The sequence below is a fragment of the Ictalurus furcatus genome, chromosome 27 (assembly GCF_023375685.1).
Source record: "Ictalurus furcatus strain D&B chromosome 27, Billie_1.0, whole genome shotgun sequence".
NCBI lineage: Eukaryota > Metazoa > Chordata > Actinopteri > Siluriformes > Ictaluridae > Ictalurus > Ictalurus furcatus.
The window spans coordinates 16,892,906-16,910,840 of record NC_071281.1 but is presented as its reverse complement, the minus strand read 5'-3'; the positions used below and the strand labels follow the sequence as shown (position 1 = coordinate 16,910,840).

The 17,935-nt window shown below is 39.5% G+C and overlaps 1 protein-coding gene across 1 annotated transcript in view; it reads right to left on the bottom strand.

Annotated features, from left to right (window-relative positions):
* Positions 1–2,409: 2,409 nt before the first annotated feature.
* fam189a1 (family with sequence similarity 189 member A1) overlaps positions 2,410–17,935 on the bottom strand; it is a 121,482-nt gene continuing 105,956 nt past the window's right edge. The window contains exons 6-12 of the mRNA XM_053617373.1: positions 16,444–16,604; positions 14,099–14,234; positions 5,759–5,837; positions 4,540–5,106; positions 4,431–4,457; positions 3,932–4,254; positions 2,410–3,038 (exon numbers count right to left, since the gene is read on the bottom strand). Coding sequence (XP_053473348.1) covers positions 2,829–3,038; positions 3,932–4,254; positions 4,431–4,457; positions 4,540–5,106; positions 5,759–5,837; positions 14,099–14,234; positions 16,444–16,604 — 1,503 coding nt within the window. The 3' untranslated portion in view covers positions 2,410–2,828. The remainder of the gene's footprint in view (positions 3,039–3,931; positions 4,255–4,430; positions 4,458–4,539; positions 5,107–5,758; positions 5,838–14,098; positions 14,235–16,443; positions 16,605–17,935) is intronic.

Sequence of the window (17,935 nt, the reverse complement as noted above, 5' to 3'; positions counted from 1 at the left end):
CAAACACAAATGTTATATATTATATATGTCATCCTGCCATTCCAAAATAGCTTCATATCACTATAGTTAGCCAGCTAGTCAACTGAAATTATTTTCCATAACTTGCTTCCATTCCATAGCTTAATTAGCTATCCGGCGAGTTAAGAACTAGCAAGGTAGCTAACATTTGTCACGGGGATACGAGAGGGATTTATGTGTCTGCGTTTTTATTTGCATTATTTTCTCACTAATTTATAGAACAACAGTCGAACATGTCAAAACATAACATTACCATAACAATATGGCTTATTTTTGTTATTCACAAACATTAGCTAAGTTGGCTAGCCAGCTAGTTAACTGCTAACAAGCTACAAACTAGCTCACACTTCACAGGTCGACATGAGTGGCATTTTAATGGCCGAGTTTTGATTTGTATCTTTATTTTCTCACAGATTTATTTAACAGTAGTCAAACCTATCAGAATATAATATTGCAATAAGATTTAGAACTTTTTTTTTTATTTTACTTAATTGCTAACATTAGCTATGTTAGCTAGCTAGTGTAGAAAGCAGGTTCGTTGGGTAAACGTTTTTGGACACATTGTCCTGTAATCTCAAAAAAAGCCCCTGGTTTAGATGAAATTAAGAACTGTAGTCTATAAAGACTGTCAAATCTAAGCATTGAGCACAGCATCAATCATTTTCATATCACATTTTTAATTTAGGACGACAGTAGTCAGTGTTGCCAACACCTTTCAGGGGAAGGTAGCTAACGCATGCTCAAAAAGTCACTAGAAGTCACCCGATGATGTCATAAAAATTCATTTGAATTGTATTGTCATGATCATTTGCATATAATGAGTTACATGAAGAAATAATAGAGTGCTGCAGGAATGAGTACGGGAAATGAGTTAGCATTTTAGCTCTTCTGGTTCCATCGTCCCTAAGTCAAGGGTTTTTTTTGAACGGGTTTTTGGTTAAATGCCTGAGATATGGTCTGTGGTTAAAACAAACGCAAGATACGTTCATGTTTTATTCTACGACGTAAAATACATCAGTAATACCCCACTAATGATTTTTTAAAGCTTTTACATGTCTTGAAAAAGGCTAAATGGGACTATAGAAGTTGTCGCGGACATTAAAAGTGATCACGCCAGACAGTAAAACTCATCTACTACAGCCTCGCTATGCACGTATAAACAAACAGAAGTTTCTCCAAAATAATGCAACATAGACACATTCCCAAAAAAGGTCTAAGAATCATAAACTTCTGTTGGCCACAGAGCTTATTTTCTGCAATAATCCAAAAGCCAATGGAGAAATCCTATTGGCTTTTTTTGTCGAGGGAACCAGAGTCAATGCTAACATCCGGGTTATCCTACAAAAATACCTCATCCCTGCAGCACCCTATAAACATACTTGTTATGGAAATACTTACACATTTACAAAATACTCTTTAAAAAATTGCTATAAAAACAATCAGTGGTAGTGAGCAGTCAGGAAATAGGAAGGAAATGGTTGCGGATGGAAAAACTCACTTTTATTACTGTAAATATCCCCAAGAAGTGTGCAAATGGGACAAACAATGGTGATCAGCAATTAGTCGTTTGGATAAATGGTGAAAAGTAATTGGTCATTGGGAACAATGGTGATCAGTAATTGGTAGTTTGGATAAATGGTGATCAGTGATTAGTAGTTGGGAACAATGGTGATCAGTAATTGGTAGTTGGGATAAATGGTGACCAAAAATTGGTAGTTGAGAACAATGGTGATCAGTGATTGGTAGTTGGGAAAAATGGTGATCATTAATTGGTAGTTGGGAAAAATAGTGATCATTAATTGGTAGTTGGGATAAATGGTGATCATTAATTGGTAGTTGGGAATAATAGTGATCTGTGATTGGTAGTTGGGATAAATGTTGAGCAGTGATTGGTAGTTGTGATTAATGTCGAGAAGTGATTGGTAGTTGGGATAAATGTTGAGCAGTGATTGGTAGTTGGGATAAATGGTGATCATTAATTGGTAGTTGGGAACAATAGTGATCTGTGATTGGTAGTTGGGATAAATGTTGAGAAGTGATTGGTAGTTGGGATAAATGTTGAGCAGTGATTGGTAGTTGGGATAAATGTTGAGCAGTGATTGGTAGTTGTGATTAATGTCGAGAAGTGATTGGTAGTTGGGATAAATGTTGAGCAGTGATTGGTAGTTGGGATAAATGTCGAGCAGTGATCGGTAGTTGGGATAAATGTTTATCTGTGATCGGTAGTTGGGATAAATGTTTATCTGTGATTGGTAGTTGGGATAAATGGTGATCAGTGATCGGTTGTTTGCGCAAGCAAATCTCAGTCAGGTTTTTACACACTGGTGGTGAGCCGACCAAACCTGATTCCTGATCGCAAGCAATGATAAGAAGCCACACACGACATTACAAACTGATCTTTTTTATTCATAACACTGAAAAGAACATCACACTGAGGTAAGTTAAGTAATCCAACAATGTGGAGGGTTTTTTTTTCCCACAGTCTCACACCAAACAACAAAATCCTGTCCTCATGAGAATCACAGTTTTGCTAAGAGTCAGATTCATCGCTCTTTTCCTTCCAAAACGTAGCATTGTCTCCTTTTTTTAAATCCATAACAGAACCGAAACGCCAAACTTGCAAACATTTTTGACTGTCAGACAAAATAAATAATAAAAAAAAACAACCCCTGAAAATGATCATTCTTTTATGTAATGTTTTTTTCTTTGATGATTTGATGCATTCTGAGCTGAGTGCTACTGTTCCTGCTGATGAGCCTTGGCACGAAAGTTTATGAGTGGGAGGAGTCCTGTGGTCCACAGTTCAGAGGTCAGAGGATGGTTTCCCTGCACACACTGATGAGGCTTTTGGGTCGTTGAGGAAGGTCGTGACCCGGGTCACCACTAGCATCCATTTGGCCTGATACCCGAGGTTTAATACACCGGCGCAAGGACGGGGAACTCAGAGCCCCACAGCTTTTTAGATGCAGATCGTCGTGTTTTTGGAAGCTGCTTGTGATTGGCTGCGAGTGTGACATCACCTGCGACATCAAAAAGTTTAACAAATGACTCAAAGCAGAGGATCTCACGTCGGTCCGCTAGTCTTTTAGTTCCTGACCTAATCAAGGACTTTAGGTTGCTGGTTGAAGGTAATTTTTCTGTTTAAAGGTCAAAGGTTGGACCTGCGGGTCTCTATCACTCGCAGGGTTTCCATTAAAACGTTTTTTTAAAACAGATTTCTGAAAAGACGCCAAGAGAAAATGAGAATTAATCTGTTTTCACCCTAACTCAGTGTAATAACCTTTTCTCGTGATATTGATTCCAATATTATTCATAAAGCACATAATAAAACAACATAGTTGACCAAATTCATTTCATTCAGGATTTTACATTCATTTTTCTTTTGTATTTTCGAAATTTGCGTGTGGAAAAAGTACAGGCCAACTACATTTTCATTTAACCGAACGACTAACCCGGCTTTAAAGATAAACGCGGACTACGGTACGAGCCACGTGGAGTATAAAGTTGAAACTGTATTACTGTTTTAACGTTAAACAGTTAAAGAATGTTATAGCTCAGCGTTCCTGAATTCTCGATTTTGATTGGTCACAAGGTGTCGATTCATTTTCTATAACAGCAGCTCCGACAGGTTTATATTAAGGCACTCGTTCTAACGTGTCATCGTTTCTATAGTAACAACTTACACTGGGACTGTTTTGTGAAAAATGGATGTTCCACAACATTAAAAGTAACTATAAATTGATTAAAAAAAAAAGTATAAGAACACTCAGGATGTGCTTAAACAGGAAAGAAATCATCCTCGGCATGGCAACGGTAACTCCGCTTCATGACACCGACCCACTGTTGATTATTTTCCGATAACAGCACACCCCAAAATGTTTATTGCTTAGTACTGCTTACTTTTATTCCTCACCTGATCAAGAATACTGGCGCTGAACATGGCCTCCTCCATGTGCTTCTCATCCGATTTGATGACGCACTTGATGCTGTTGACCACCTGCTGCACTTCAGGAGGCAGGCTGCAGCTGGAGTGCTCCAGGAATCGCGCCACCAGGATCTTAGTGTCTTTGTAGGTCTGGAGGTCGGCTAGAGAGTGAGGGCGCTCGCTGGAGGCGGGGTGCAGCGTGCGGCCTTTCAGACGGAGTTCTGCTTTCCCGCAATCCTTCTGCTTCTTCGATCCAAGGCCGTTGTGTTTGGCACACCGGGATGCGGTACCGCCTGAAAGCTCCATGAATGCTGTGGAGATGAAATATCAGCGGTAACTTCTACGTGACACATAACAGTGTGACAAAATATCACTTAAAACAGGAACTAACATTTATGAAGGTGTGAAAATGTTAAACGAATGATTCCACGCGATTTTTTTTTTTTAGCTCCGCCCACATGTCCCGGTGTCTTTGGTGCGTTCTTACCTGTAGAATTACAACCACAGCTGTCAGCTACAAACAAAGAGATAACGCATTAATAAAGGGAAAATATTTACACACGATCTAAACAGAGAGAGAGAGATGGCTGACATACGTCTGTCTACAGAGTTACAGGAAATAGGGTCGCTGGTGGACCGCACGATCCTCGCTAGCTTGCGGTACCGCCTGGCTCGGAGTGTGCGTGCTGAGGTAGAGGAGGGAGGTGGCACGGAGGTGGAAGAAGGTGACCAGACGCTGAAGCATAACCGAGCGCCCCGCGGTCGCCCTGAAGGAGATGGTAAAGCACCAGAGTCGGAGGCACAAGGCTGGACTTCGGGTACTGGAGGAACAGGAAGTGTTAGCTTCATACTGACGCGCTCTCTTGACTCAGTCGAAAGCTGGGTGGTTATGGAGCGCTCGTCCCTCTCAGGCGCGACAACGTTCTCGAGGCAGCGGGTGACGGAGTCCTGCGTGATCGAGGACTCGCTGGGATCCAGGTTAGTGTGAGAGCGAGCGTGAGAGCGAGTGCCGTGCTCCGGGCTGGTGCAGCTGGTACAGAGTGTCGTGTATGGAGATAAATCAGAACCCTGCACCTCCAGAGAGCACAGATCATCTGAGGAACAGCTCTGGTCAGGGACGTCTGCTGATTCAGACACCATCGGGGACGCGCTGTCCACTGACGCTGGGAGAATGAGACAAAACAGATGCCAGTATTAACAGAATTTATTTCCAATAAAGAGATAACACATGCATTTGGGTGTGTTTAAGTCACAAATGTACTACAATAAATGGAGGCTATAACTATAGCTCTGTATATTCAGAGATGATACATGGGGTTGCCAGGGTTGTGTTTTTAATGCCAAACTGGGCTAGTTATAAAACACAAAACGCCTTCAAGAGCTGGTTTGGAAGAAAATAATGCGAATTAAATGTAATCAATTTCCAAAAAAAATAGGCTAGGAGCAAACAAAGGGAAAGTATAAGCGCAGACAGTGTCCCTACAATATCCAGAACTATTTTTGCGTGAAATGCGTGTGCACTGCAGTGACCTTCTTTCACTCGTGAAGACGGAGAGAAAAGAGACAAACGTGCATCCCTTTTCCGACGACTAAACATTTTGGGTTTGTTTCAGGTCTTGGTGTGAAGTTTTTGCGAAGAAATTGCGCTGGAAATCTTTTCTAAGACCTGGCAACCCTGTCTAAACAGAGACCAGTTTTAAGAAGCTTTTTGTTTTTATTTCCAGTTCTATTTCCTTTTGGTACATTTACTTCCATATTTTGTCTCAGGACATAACCTTGTGTGTTACTTTAACGTGAACTGTGATGAATTCTCACCCTGAGTGCTGAGGCCGGTCGCCGTGTTCCTCTCGCACACGCTGGACTCGGTGGCCTGCTGCTCCAAACTGGTGGTGGCCTACATCGAGCAAACAAAGCAAGACCTGTACATTAACATCATATCTATTACATAATCGTATCTATTAGAAGAACACCAATACCACAGTGAGGACCAGAAGTCCGAGTCGAAAAAGTCTGGGTAGTCTACCAAGAACGATTTGTATTTCATCAACAATCAAAGCCTAACTAAATACACAATCGGAAACTTTACAGGTTTATTTTAGCTCATCGAGGTACAAAACGTATCCTCAAAGATACTTCAGTTGTCGTTAAGATCCAGATGATGACTAGCACTCTCATGACAAACATTTGTACGTCAGTAAACAGTGCACTTGGATGATATTTATTAATCGAGATGATTTCAAACTGAGAGAAATCCTTTATGTTGTGCACCCTGAGAAACAAAGTACAGTACAGTATACAGTACCCAAGATCCAAACAATGTCAGTGGAACCTCGCAGGTTTAAAAAAAGAGAAAGAAAAAGTGGTTCCAATTATGTACGTTAATGACGTTATGGTACAAAAGACGCATCTTATCGTATGATTGCTGTGAAACCTGATCTCATGGGGAAGTGTACATGAACGATGGTGATGTGCTTGGATGGGTTTTTTTTTTTCTTCCAATTTCTTATAAATAAAAATAAATTTTCATACAACTTGAGTCGTGCAACTTGTGATACAATAGTAACAAGGTGTGATGTTGTCCTAGTGACTAGATTCTTGACCCTAAACCCTCAGCGCAACTGTTGTGACACCATATTTTATATTAATTTGGCCGTTGTGTAGGATCCTGACGCACAATGGTAACTATTATCGTACGTGACGTTGTCTTCTGCAAAGTTTGGGCAAGTGGGACTTTGATTTTATCCACTGGGATACGAGTGACTTGTGGAAAAGTGGAAGTCGGATAACGAACACAGATTGTATCTGCTAGCCTGCAGACCGTTGTGAAGGACTTCTTCAATTCAGTTCAATTCGATTTTATTTGTATAGCGCTTTTAATAAGCGTGTGAATTTATCCCTATCGAGCGAGCCGGTGGTGACGGTGGCGAGGAAAAACGCCCTGAGGTGATATGAGGAAGAAACCTTGAGAGGAACCAGACTCAGAAAGGAACCCGTCCTCATCTGGGGAACGCCGGATAGTGTGAAAGTGAAAGAAAGTTCATTATGGTTTTTATATGAAGTCTGTTTGTTGAACTAATCCACTGACTTCTTGCCTCCAGCAACATCACGAGCACTCATGTTAAACCTGGCGTAAACATTTCAAACATATCAAAGCCTTCCAGGCTTTTAGGACCACCTGGTGAACATGCTCATATGTGGGAGGAGGAGGCAGAGGAGGAGAAACCAAAATGAGAACACGTCCGCCTGAAAACGCTGACATCTGGCAACCCGGCCGTTGAAAAGATACTGACAAAACTGCATCAACAGGGGGCAATGTTGCCTTTCGTACCACTGTAATATCTTAATTGAGACACGTACACTCACACACACACTTCCTGATAGTGAAACATTTTGTTGTAGGGTTCTACATAGAACCTTTAGGAGAACCTTTAAATGTTCTGTTGATACAGAGCTCCTGTTTAGTCTATAAACAGCTGACGTCATCATGGCCTTTTTTTTTTTTCAGCAGTGATGTTTTTCAGCTGTTTTTTTAAAAAAAACAACTGAAAATGACAAAAGCTTCACCGATCATCACACAAGCGCTTGAGGGTGTAACAACACATCGAGTTCGTGATGATACCGTGTCCCAAATGTTCTTTTGTTTAATCTCCCATGCATATTCGAGTACACAAATCTCTTTAGTCTCTCTTAGTAATCTCTTAGTCCCGTCCTGATTTGTGTGTTTGGAGTCTTCTCGTTTCCGAGGCCCTGTGAGGTCCACAGAGCCGTACAGGTTCACATTTTTCATTTTGGGAACGTAATTACGTTCATGAGTTCTCTCTACACGCCCTTACTGATTCTCCTACTCTAAACTCCTTTGCTGTTATTATCTAGCATTGATCACAGCGGTTGGGTTTATTGACCACAGAGAGAAACATGGCTGCTGCAATCACCTCCAAAACACTGATGGAGGGAGAAAACGAGGGTGAAATAAAGTGCACATCTTTTACGTGTCATTAGGTGAACCTGACATTAAGCAGGATTCGGGAAGGAGCTGATTCCTGTATTAGTGCACCGTTCACATTAGCTGTGTAGTCTCTGGGTTGGTGAATGGTCTGACGGAAACGGAATCATTTATCTCCAAATGGAAAATGACAACTTTCAGCAGTTATCTGAGTGAATAAAGACACATCGGGTTCGAGACAGCGCCGTGCCTCATACACCTGTTTTATTCCTTCCGTGTGAACCCAAAGACCAACGCAGCACAGACCCACTTTACAGAAACCATTAAAGTGTCTTTTGCTTTTGTGAATTTTTACTTTTTAAGGCTTTCTTCACACGAGGATTCTTTCTACAAAAATAAAAGCATTGTCTGGCGTGCCTTCTGCGCTGGGATGAAGATGAAAAATAAAAGGATGACAGACACGGTAACCTTAACTCTAGTGGAGTTTAAGTAGCTGGTATTGTTTTTATTAATAGTAAAAATAAGAATAAAGATTTGATTTATTTTGCAACATGTACTATTCATCCAAATAATTCATGGATCAACATTTATTTCAATGACGGGCAGAATTTCCTCTTAAGTAAAATGTGTAGGTTCAAGTAAAAAGTAAAAAGGTAGCATTAAGTTACGTTAAACTTATTAAACACAAATATGTAAATGTACGGACTCCGTTCGCATATCGTAGCAACATGGACTACAGACATTACTGTAGATCAATATGCAAATTTACAAACTATATATCAAATATGTAAACTTACAAACGTTCATTTATTAGAATAACATGGGCATTACTGTATATCGATATGTAAATTTAGAAAGAAAATATAAAATATGTAAATTTACAAACTATATATATAAAATATGTAAATTTACTAACTAAATTTATTGTAGTAACATGGACATTACTGTAGATCGATATGTAAATTTACAAACTATATATCAAATATGCAAATTTACTAACTTCATTTACATATTGTAGTAACATGGACATTACTGTATATCGATATGTAAATTTGCAAAGGATATATAAAATATGTAAATTTACAAACTATATATCAAATATGTAAATTTACGAACTTCATTTACTGTAGTAACATGGACATTACTGTATATCAATATGTAAATTTACAAACTATATATCAAATATGCAAATTTACGAACTATATATCAAATACGCAAATTTACGAACTATATATCAAATATGCAAATTTACTAACTTCATTTACATATTGTAGTAACATGGACATTACTGTATATCGATATGTAAATTTGCAAAGGATATATAAAATATGTAAATTTACAAACTATATATCAAATATGTAAATTTACGAACTTCATTTACTGTAGTAACATGGACATTACTGTATATCGATATGTAAATTTACAAACTATATATCAAATATGCAAATTTACGAACTATATATCAAATACGCAAATTTATGAACTATATATCAAATATGCAAATTTACTAACTTCATTTACATATTGTAGTAACATGGACATTACTGTATATCGATATGTAAATTTGCAAAGGATATATAAAATATGTAAATTTACAAACTATATATCAAATATGTAAATTTACGAACTTCATTTACTGTAGTAACATGGACATTACTGTATATCGATATGTAAATTTACAAACTATATATCAAATACGCAAATTTACGAACTATATATCAAATACGCAAATTTACGAACTATATATCAAATATGCAAATTTACTAACTTCATTTACATATTGTAGTAACATGGACATTACTGTATATCGATATGTAAATTTGCAAAGGATATATAAAATATGTAAATTTACAAACTATATATCAAATATGTAAATTTACGAACTTCATTTACTGTAGTAACATGGACATTACTGTATATCGATATGTAAATTTACGAACTATATATCAAATATGCAAATTTACGAACTATATATCAAATACGCAAATTTATGAACTATATATCAAATATGCAAATTTACTAACTTCATTTACATATTGTAGTAACATGGACATTACTGTATATCGATATGTAAATTTGCAAAGGATATATAAAATATGTAAATTTACAAACTATATATCAAATATGTAAATTTACGAACTTCATTTACTGTAGTAACATGGACATTACTGTATATCGATATGTAAATTTACAAACTATATATCAAATACGCAAATTTACGAACTATATATCAAATACGCAAATTTACGAACTATATATCAAATATGCAAATTTACTAACTTCATTTACATATTGTAGTAACATGGACATTACTGTATATCGATATGTAAATTTGCAAAGGATATATAAAATATGTAAATTTACAAACTATATATCAAATATGTAAATTTACGAACTTCATTTACTGTAGTAACATGGACATTACTGTATATCGATATGTAAATTTACAAACTATATATCAAATATGTAAATTTACGAACTTCATTTACATATTGTAAAAGCTGCATATTTTACTTAAGTGGAAATTCGGCAGTTAATTTAAATACATTGAATTATACATGAATTGTTTTTTTCCAGTGTATTTCACAGACCAGGCAACTTGCCAGAGCTTTGTTTTCGTTTGACTGAGTTTTCTCTATTGACTTGGATTTGTCTATGGAATTCTCTCGGATTTACTGGCATTTGTACTTGGACTTGTCTTATTCTTGGGCATTGTTCTGGTTAAATATCTAGTCTGGACTGTGAGTTTGTAAAAAAAAAAAAAAAAAAAAAAAAAAACACGTCGGTGCTGTCTTTTCTTTACACACGCACAAAGTTTAACAGAAGTAATTCCTTCTTGTAGAAAACAGTCTAATCATTCGTGCAATTCTCGAATGAAGCAGACTATATTAACATTTACATTTACGGCATTTGGTACACGCCCTTATCTTATCAGAGCAACTTACAGAAGTCTCTACCAATAAATACATCCTGATATGGGGGGTGGGGGGGTTATGTAGTAAGAAACGCACACAGACAACAGATTAAAAAAAGTTTGGATATCCTGACATGGGTTCGGGAATACTTTGGTAAACCTTTGTCAGTCGACACTGTTCGCCGCTGCATCCACAGATGCAAGTTAAGGATTTACTATTCAAAGCAGAAGCCGTACATCAACACTGCTCAGAAGTACCGCCAACTTCTCTGGGCTCGGTCTCATCTGAGATGGACAGTAGCAGTGGAATCGGGTTTTCTGGTCCGACGAGTCAACATTTCAAATAGTTTTTGGACAAAACAGCCGTGAAGGAAAAGGACCATCCGAGCTGTCATCAGCGTCAGGTCCAAAATCCAGCGTCTGTCATGGTATGTGGGCGTGTCAGTACCCATGGCAGGGGTAACTTGCACATCTGTGAGGGCAGCATTAATGCAGAAAGATACGTACACATTTTGGAGCGACATATGCCTCCATCCAGAGCACGACAACGCCACACCACATTCTGCCCGGATTACAAGCGCACGGTTGCGTAAACAGAGAGTGCGGGTGCTAGCATGGCCTGCTGCAGTCCTGACCCGTCTCCCATTTAGAATGTGTAGCGCATTATGAAGCGCAAAATAAAGCGACGGTGTCCCTGTACAGTCGCGCAGCTGAAGAAATGCGTAATGGACGAATGGAGGAAAATTCCACTCGCTAAACTTAACCAACTCTTCACTCAGCGTCCAAACGCTTCATAAGTCTTATTAAAAGAAAAGCTGATGTTGCACAGCGGTGAACAGTTGACTGTCCCAACTCTTTTGGAGTGTAGCAGTCATCAGTGTATATTTTCAAATTTTCCGACGACTCCTCGTGCTCGTTTTTTCCATACCGTCCCAACTTTTTCAGGATTGGGGTTGTAGGAAAAACACAGTCATTAACAAGACAGTGTGCATGTAAACTTTCCTAATTTCTACATCTTGACTCAAACGGACGAGCAGCAGCTTGGTAACTGGTGGCTGTCGTAAACACCCTATAAATAAATAAATCCGTACGAGTCCTAACAGCCAGTTACGGCCATGATTTCATTACAAAACGAACCGAGTGAATATCACAGTTGTAAACATTGTTCCGAGTGCATTCTTTCCTTTGCCTCCTTCAAGCAGAAGAGTGATGACGGTGCTACAGTACTGACGTTGAAGTTAAACAGGGCAGTTTACAGTGGAAATGGCTTCACGATGACATGAAAACAGGCGTAATAAGTCCACCGCATTTCGATTTCCTGCAAGGCGCTAAACATTGTTAAACAGAGCGCTGTGGATTCAAATCGGTCATAACAACATCCACGGATAACCCCCTGACAAGTCAATATGATATTTATATTTAGAACAGACCGCAGTGTGTAAATCAATATTCCTGTCTGGATTCTTAAAAAGACATCAATGGGGGGAAAAAAAAGAGGAAAAGAAGAGGAAAAGAATGTGGTGCTTGGATTGATTCCTGCACCACATTTAATCACTATCCCCATGCATCCGCTGGGAGAAAATCAAGCGAATTATTATCCCAAATTGCCGTCCTTTCTTCTTTTCATTAACGACGTGGAATTCCTCCTGACTGCTCCAGCACAAATTATAACCCACCGCAAAAAGCCACTCTGATTTTTTCCCCCTCCCCCCCCCCCCCCCCCCCCGCAGCCACGAGCGAACGGGAAGAGCTCTTCAGTACGGCTTTGCGCAGACGGATGAGATTAATTGAAAAGGACTAACGCTTTCGGAGGATTGCAAATCCCCAGGATTGCAAATCCTCATAAACTGTAGTAAGAACACGGGAATGCCCGTGTGAACAAAAATGAAATGATGAAATCGCTGACGTATTGGCATTTCGTGTCTCGCACAAATGAAACCGTCATCGGCCTTTTTTTTTTTTTTACGTGCTGTGACTCGAGACGTGAGCACGGCACTCTTTAAGATGAGGTCTTCGGAGGTCAGCAGTGAGTGAGGTCAACTGCAGAGGGAAATCTCCTGGTGTCCTTAATGATCGGCATTTGTCACAGACAACAATCTCTCCTTCTCTTTCACACACATGTACACCGATAACCCAATCATGTTCTCCTTCAAATCATATCCTTACTTACCGCTAGCCTTTTAGGACAAACTGTCTTTTTGTACTCATTGTCTTTTTCGCAAGCGCAGCTACATTCGTTCCGGTGCAGTTTTGTCTGTATTGCACGGACACGGTTCATTCCCGAGTCTCGCTCTTGCTTCAGTGAATAATCTGGCCTGGATGCTGTAGATTTGTACCCAAGCGCTGCTGCTGTAACCGTAAAGACTTCCCTGTTGCTCATCCCAGGAATCCTATCCTCAACACACTCAGAACTGTTTGTCTTTACTCTTTCGCATTTATATATTATAATGATTCGTAATCCCACCATCCGGTGCCATCAAGAAGAGGACGGGTTCCATTTTAAGGTTCCCTACTCGTGTCGTCTCAGAGGTTTTTTTTTTTTTAAACTCGATACTCCTGTGTGTGGTTTGTTCATTAAGGATCTAAATCGACATCCGGATTTCTGTAAAGCTGCTCTATGCGACGATGTAAAGGATGAAAAGCGCTGTGGAAAACGTTATTGAGAACTGAACATCGAAGAGTATGGGAACTGGAGATGCAGCCAGGTCCATAAGTATTTGGACGGCGACGCAATTTTTTGTCGTTTTGCCACCACGGTGAATTTGAAACGGTGCAATCGAGACATTTATTGAAGACTTTCCGCTTTAATTCGAGGGTTTAAAGAAAAAATATTCCATCGAATTACAGCCATTTCCTCCCCCTCCGTTTTCACAGAGCAAACGGAGGCAGAAGTAGGAGAATTGTGTCGCTGTCCAAATACTTATGGACCTGATTTTACCTGTATTTTATGGTGATTTTATCATGCGTTTGATCCTGATAGTTCCATATAAATCATATGAATCTCACTACGTGAGTTTAGTCCGTTCGAATCAAACCCCGGTGTCCTCCTGAAATGTAAAACTTTCTTCTTTCGTACGTAGCATTTAACACACACGTATTTATTTACAAAACCGCTACATAAACGTAATGAATGATTTGAATGATTTTCGGATTTGGAATTGGATGATTTTGTGCTGATGCACTGATTTAAAAGATACTGAAATTGTAATAAATTGATGCAACAAATGAACAAAGCATGACACGGTTCCTGATTGGCTGAAGGAAATGAAAGCTGCGGGTGAGTAAAGGTGTGTGTTACCTGGCTGGCGGGGGTCTGACCCACCACCGACTCGTACGGAGGAGGCAGCTCGGACGGATACACGATTCCCGGGCTGTTAATGGGAACACCGTATATGGCACTGAAGGGGGTGTGAGGGAAGTCTAGATGCAGACCTCTGATGGAGGAAAGAAAAGTGTTATTTCAATTTAATCTCCACTCGCACTAACAGCAGAAATCACATGTGATGGTCACATGACAGACACTAAAATCACAAAGACCATTCATTTATACGTATATTTCACAATAACACTCCAAGGCCAAAATAGCATGCACATCATAAATATGATTTATTAGCAAAAAAAAGTTTTGTGTTTCATATAAATAAATAAATAAGTAATTTTATTGCCACATCTGGAGCACAAATCCAAACATCAGTATAAAGATAAATCATTCCTAGTCTCCAGAAAGGATATACTTTCCTGTGTTGTACCTCTGACAGTTACAAAGCGCTGACACTGGAGACTCCTTCCGTAAATGTAAAAATGTACGTTTTTCTTTGTTGTATAAGAAATTATTATTAAAAAAAATATATATGTTTATTATTAGTCTTAGATGATGTGGATTGGTTATGCGAAAGTCCCTGTGATTTGCAGCTGGAACAACTGTCAGAGCTGCTGTTATAGAAAATTAATCAACACCATCTGACCAATTAGACTTGAGAATTCATCCATCTTCCATACGGCTCATCTACCATACCATCCATCTTCCATACCGCTCATCTACCATACCATCCATCTTCCATACTACCTGTCCTACACAGGGTCGCGGAGAGCCTCGAGCTAATCCTAGGGGACTCGGGGCTCAAAGCAAAAGACACCCTTGGACGGAGTGCCAACCCATCGCAGGGCAAAATTCACACACTACGGACATTTTAGAGACGCCAATGCAGCCTACAACGCATGTCTTTGGACTGGAGGAGGAAACTGGACTACCCGGAGGAAACCCCCAAAGCACGGTGAGAACACGTCAATTCGGAGGCCGGGATTCGAAGCCCCAACCCTGGAGGTGAGAATTTTATCAAACTTAAACAAATGCAGACGACGTGGCGGGATTTTTAAAAACATACATTTCATACAAATCAATCCTGCGGACGTTAGAAGCACGCGGTCTCCTTTTTCTGTCAGGATATGAGACCCTTTTTCTGTCACCCAGTGAGACTGCAGTTATTATTATTATCTATTACTTCAATTCCTCACTTCTTTAACCTTACCTCATACTACTGAGGTATTAAACACTGTTTTTTTTTGGTTTGAAACATAGATATCATTCTGTTTATACTGAGTGTGACCCAGGGCCAAAGTGACTCATCAGCGGGACAAAACACACACACACACACTCACACTCACACACACACACACATACTCACAGAGCTGTTTCACAGTCTAGGCAGTCAGGGAAGAGCTTCACCTTAGTTTAGTTATACCAGCTAGCTTTAATGAACATCATGGAGCATTAAATGCAGCCATGTTACAGCATTATGTTCCTTTAGTTTGGTTTTATTTTGGACTTTCTGAACCATGCTTTTGGAGAAGCACAGGGGTTTAAATTGGGATTGGCAGAATTTTCAACTAACGTTACACATGGTTTATTCTATACGATCCAGATTTGAGTCAAATTTCCAAAAACAACAACAAATGAAAATTTAAAACTGTAAAAAGTTCTTTTTTTTAGTTATTGTTATTCTAAACGGTAACAAGAAGATTAAACATGACCCCTGTGTATATATATTAAACATGACCCCTGTATGTGTATATATATATATATATATATATATATATATATATATATATATGTATATATATATAAAAATAGACATTACCCCTTGTTGCATGCTTTTTTGTTTTTATATAAATCTGCTGTGTAGTTTTCTGTTTATTTAATATTTAATGGAAGGAGTCTCCAGTGTCAGCGCTTTGCAACTGTCAGAGGTAAAGCTGTAACTTTGAGTTTTCCGACATCTTCAGGACGGAGGAGTTTACGCGTTGCGCTTCCTCTGTAACATGAAAAGTTGCGTTTTTTTTCCCCTCTGATTAACTTCATGAGAGAAAAAAAGAGATATTGTGATGGAATGACTGTTTAGCGCTAGCGTGATAACAGGATCTAACTTATTTCGTGGATGTTCCACAATATTAAATGTAACTATAAATAGTTAAAAAAAAAAAAAAACCAAAAAAAAAACATGACGTCAGTAATTAATAATGTAATTAATAAATGGCAAATCGCTGCAGTGTTAGAGGAATAAAACACTTCAGGATGTGTGATGCTGAAGGAAAATAATCCACTGGAGTATATGTGCGAGTGTGTGTATCTCGGTGTGACTGTACCTCTGTCCCTCCAGTACGGGGGTGCAGGTGTACTCTGGAGGGTAGTACGGCGGAGGGGGGATGGGCGGGATGAACTCGTCGAAGTCCAGCGTCTGGTGAAGGATGGTGCCGTGAGGGGTCATGCAGTCAGCGCTCAGAGTCCGCGCCCTGTGAGGCATGAACTGGAACCACAAGGAAATACTTTTATTTATTTATTTATTTATTTATTTATTTACAGGAATATTACGCGTAACATCCTGTGGTCCGCTTTGAAGTTCACTATAAAAGTAGACACTCGGGGCTTTAAGAATTTGCAGGTTTTCATGAGTTTTTCCTTGTTATTAATGTAGCCTACTAGCTTTAAATGTTATCATTTTATCATAGCGGTTGTATACAGTGTTTTAGTATCAAAAAAGCTTTACTTGTGCTGTCTGATTAACCTCTGTACCATTGTTATTGTGCAGAGGTGTGAATTGAAGGGCTCACACCCCTCCCTCCCCTTTCCCATCGCCCTGCTCACCAGCAGCTAAACCCAGTCATGATACTCTACACACAGAAACCCAACAGTATCCTGACTCCTCTTATAACAGACTTGCTGCGATAAAATAATAACATTTGTTCATACTGAGATCACAAGTCCAGGCTCTTGTTATCTCAGACCTGGACTACTGCAACATACTACTCCTGAGCCTCTCAGTCAGCTCCATCAAACCCCTTCAGATGATTCAGAAAGCGGCAGAACACCTTGTCTTCAACCAGCCCCAAAAAAACCCACGTCACACCCTTCTTCGTCTCCCTCCACCGGCTTCCTGTAGCCGGCCGAATCAAATTCAGGGCCTTGACGTTCACGTACAAGACCTTGTCTGGAACAGCACGCCACTACCTCAACACTCTCCTCGAGGTTTACGTTCCCTCACGCAACCTGCGCTCGGTTAACGACAGACGCTTAGTAGTGCCTACTCGGCGAGGCACGAGGTTCCTTATGTGAAAACTATCAGATATTTATGGCGACACTTGATGCCAGAATGCAGTAACAGGAGTGGACAAATGTGCTGCCCGGTCCCAGTCCTGGAGTCAAATTCACGATCTCAAATGAAAGAGGAGCTCAAAAGCCCTTCTACGTTTTGTTATATGTTTATAGCAGTGTTATAATAGGTTTACGCACACACAGGAGAGAAATCAGACAGACTGTCCTGAGGTACACTTGTTTCTTTGTGCTTTAAACTGTTGTTTTTGTGGCAGTGAGTGTGTTTGATGATTTCTTTGTATTGCCACCTTGCACCATGAGACGAGACTAATCCCCCTCTTGCTCCAGTGATCCGTACAGCAGCCAGAAGCACGCTAAATATCACGCACACACACACACACACACACACACTACAGCCATTCATCTCGTCTCATTCTGATGATTTACCACAGTGGCCATAAACCCACACACCTTATTTATATGCAATATTAAAACTTTATATCCTCGTCAGTTTATTTCCTCACACATAAAAATAACACTTAAGGA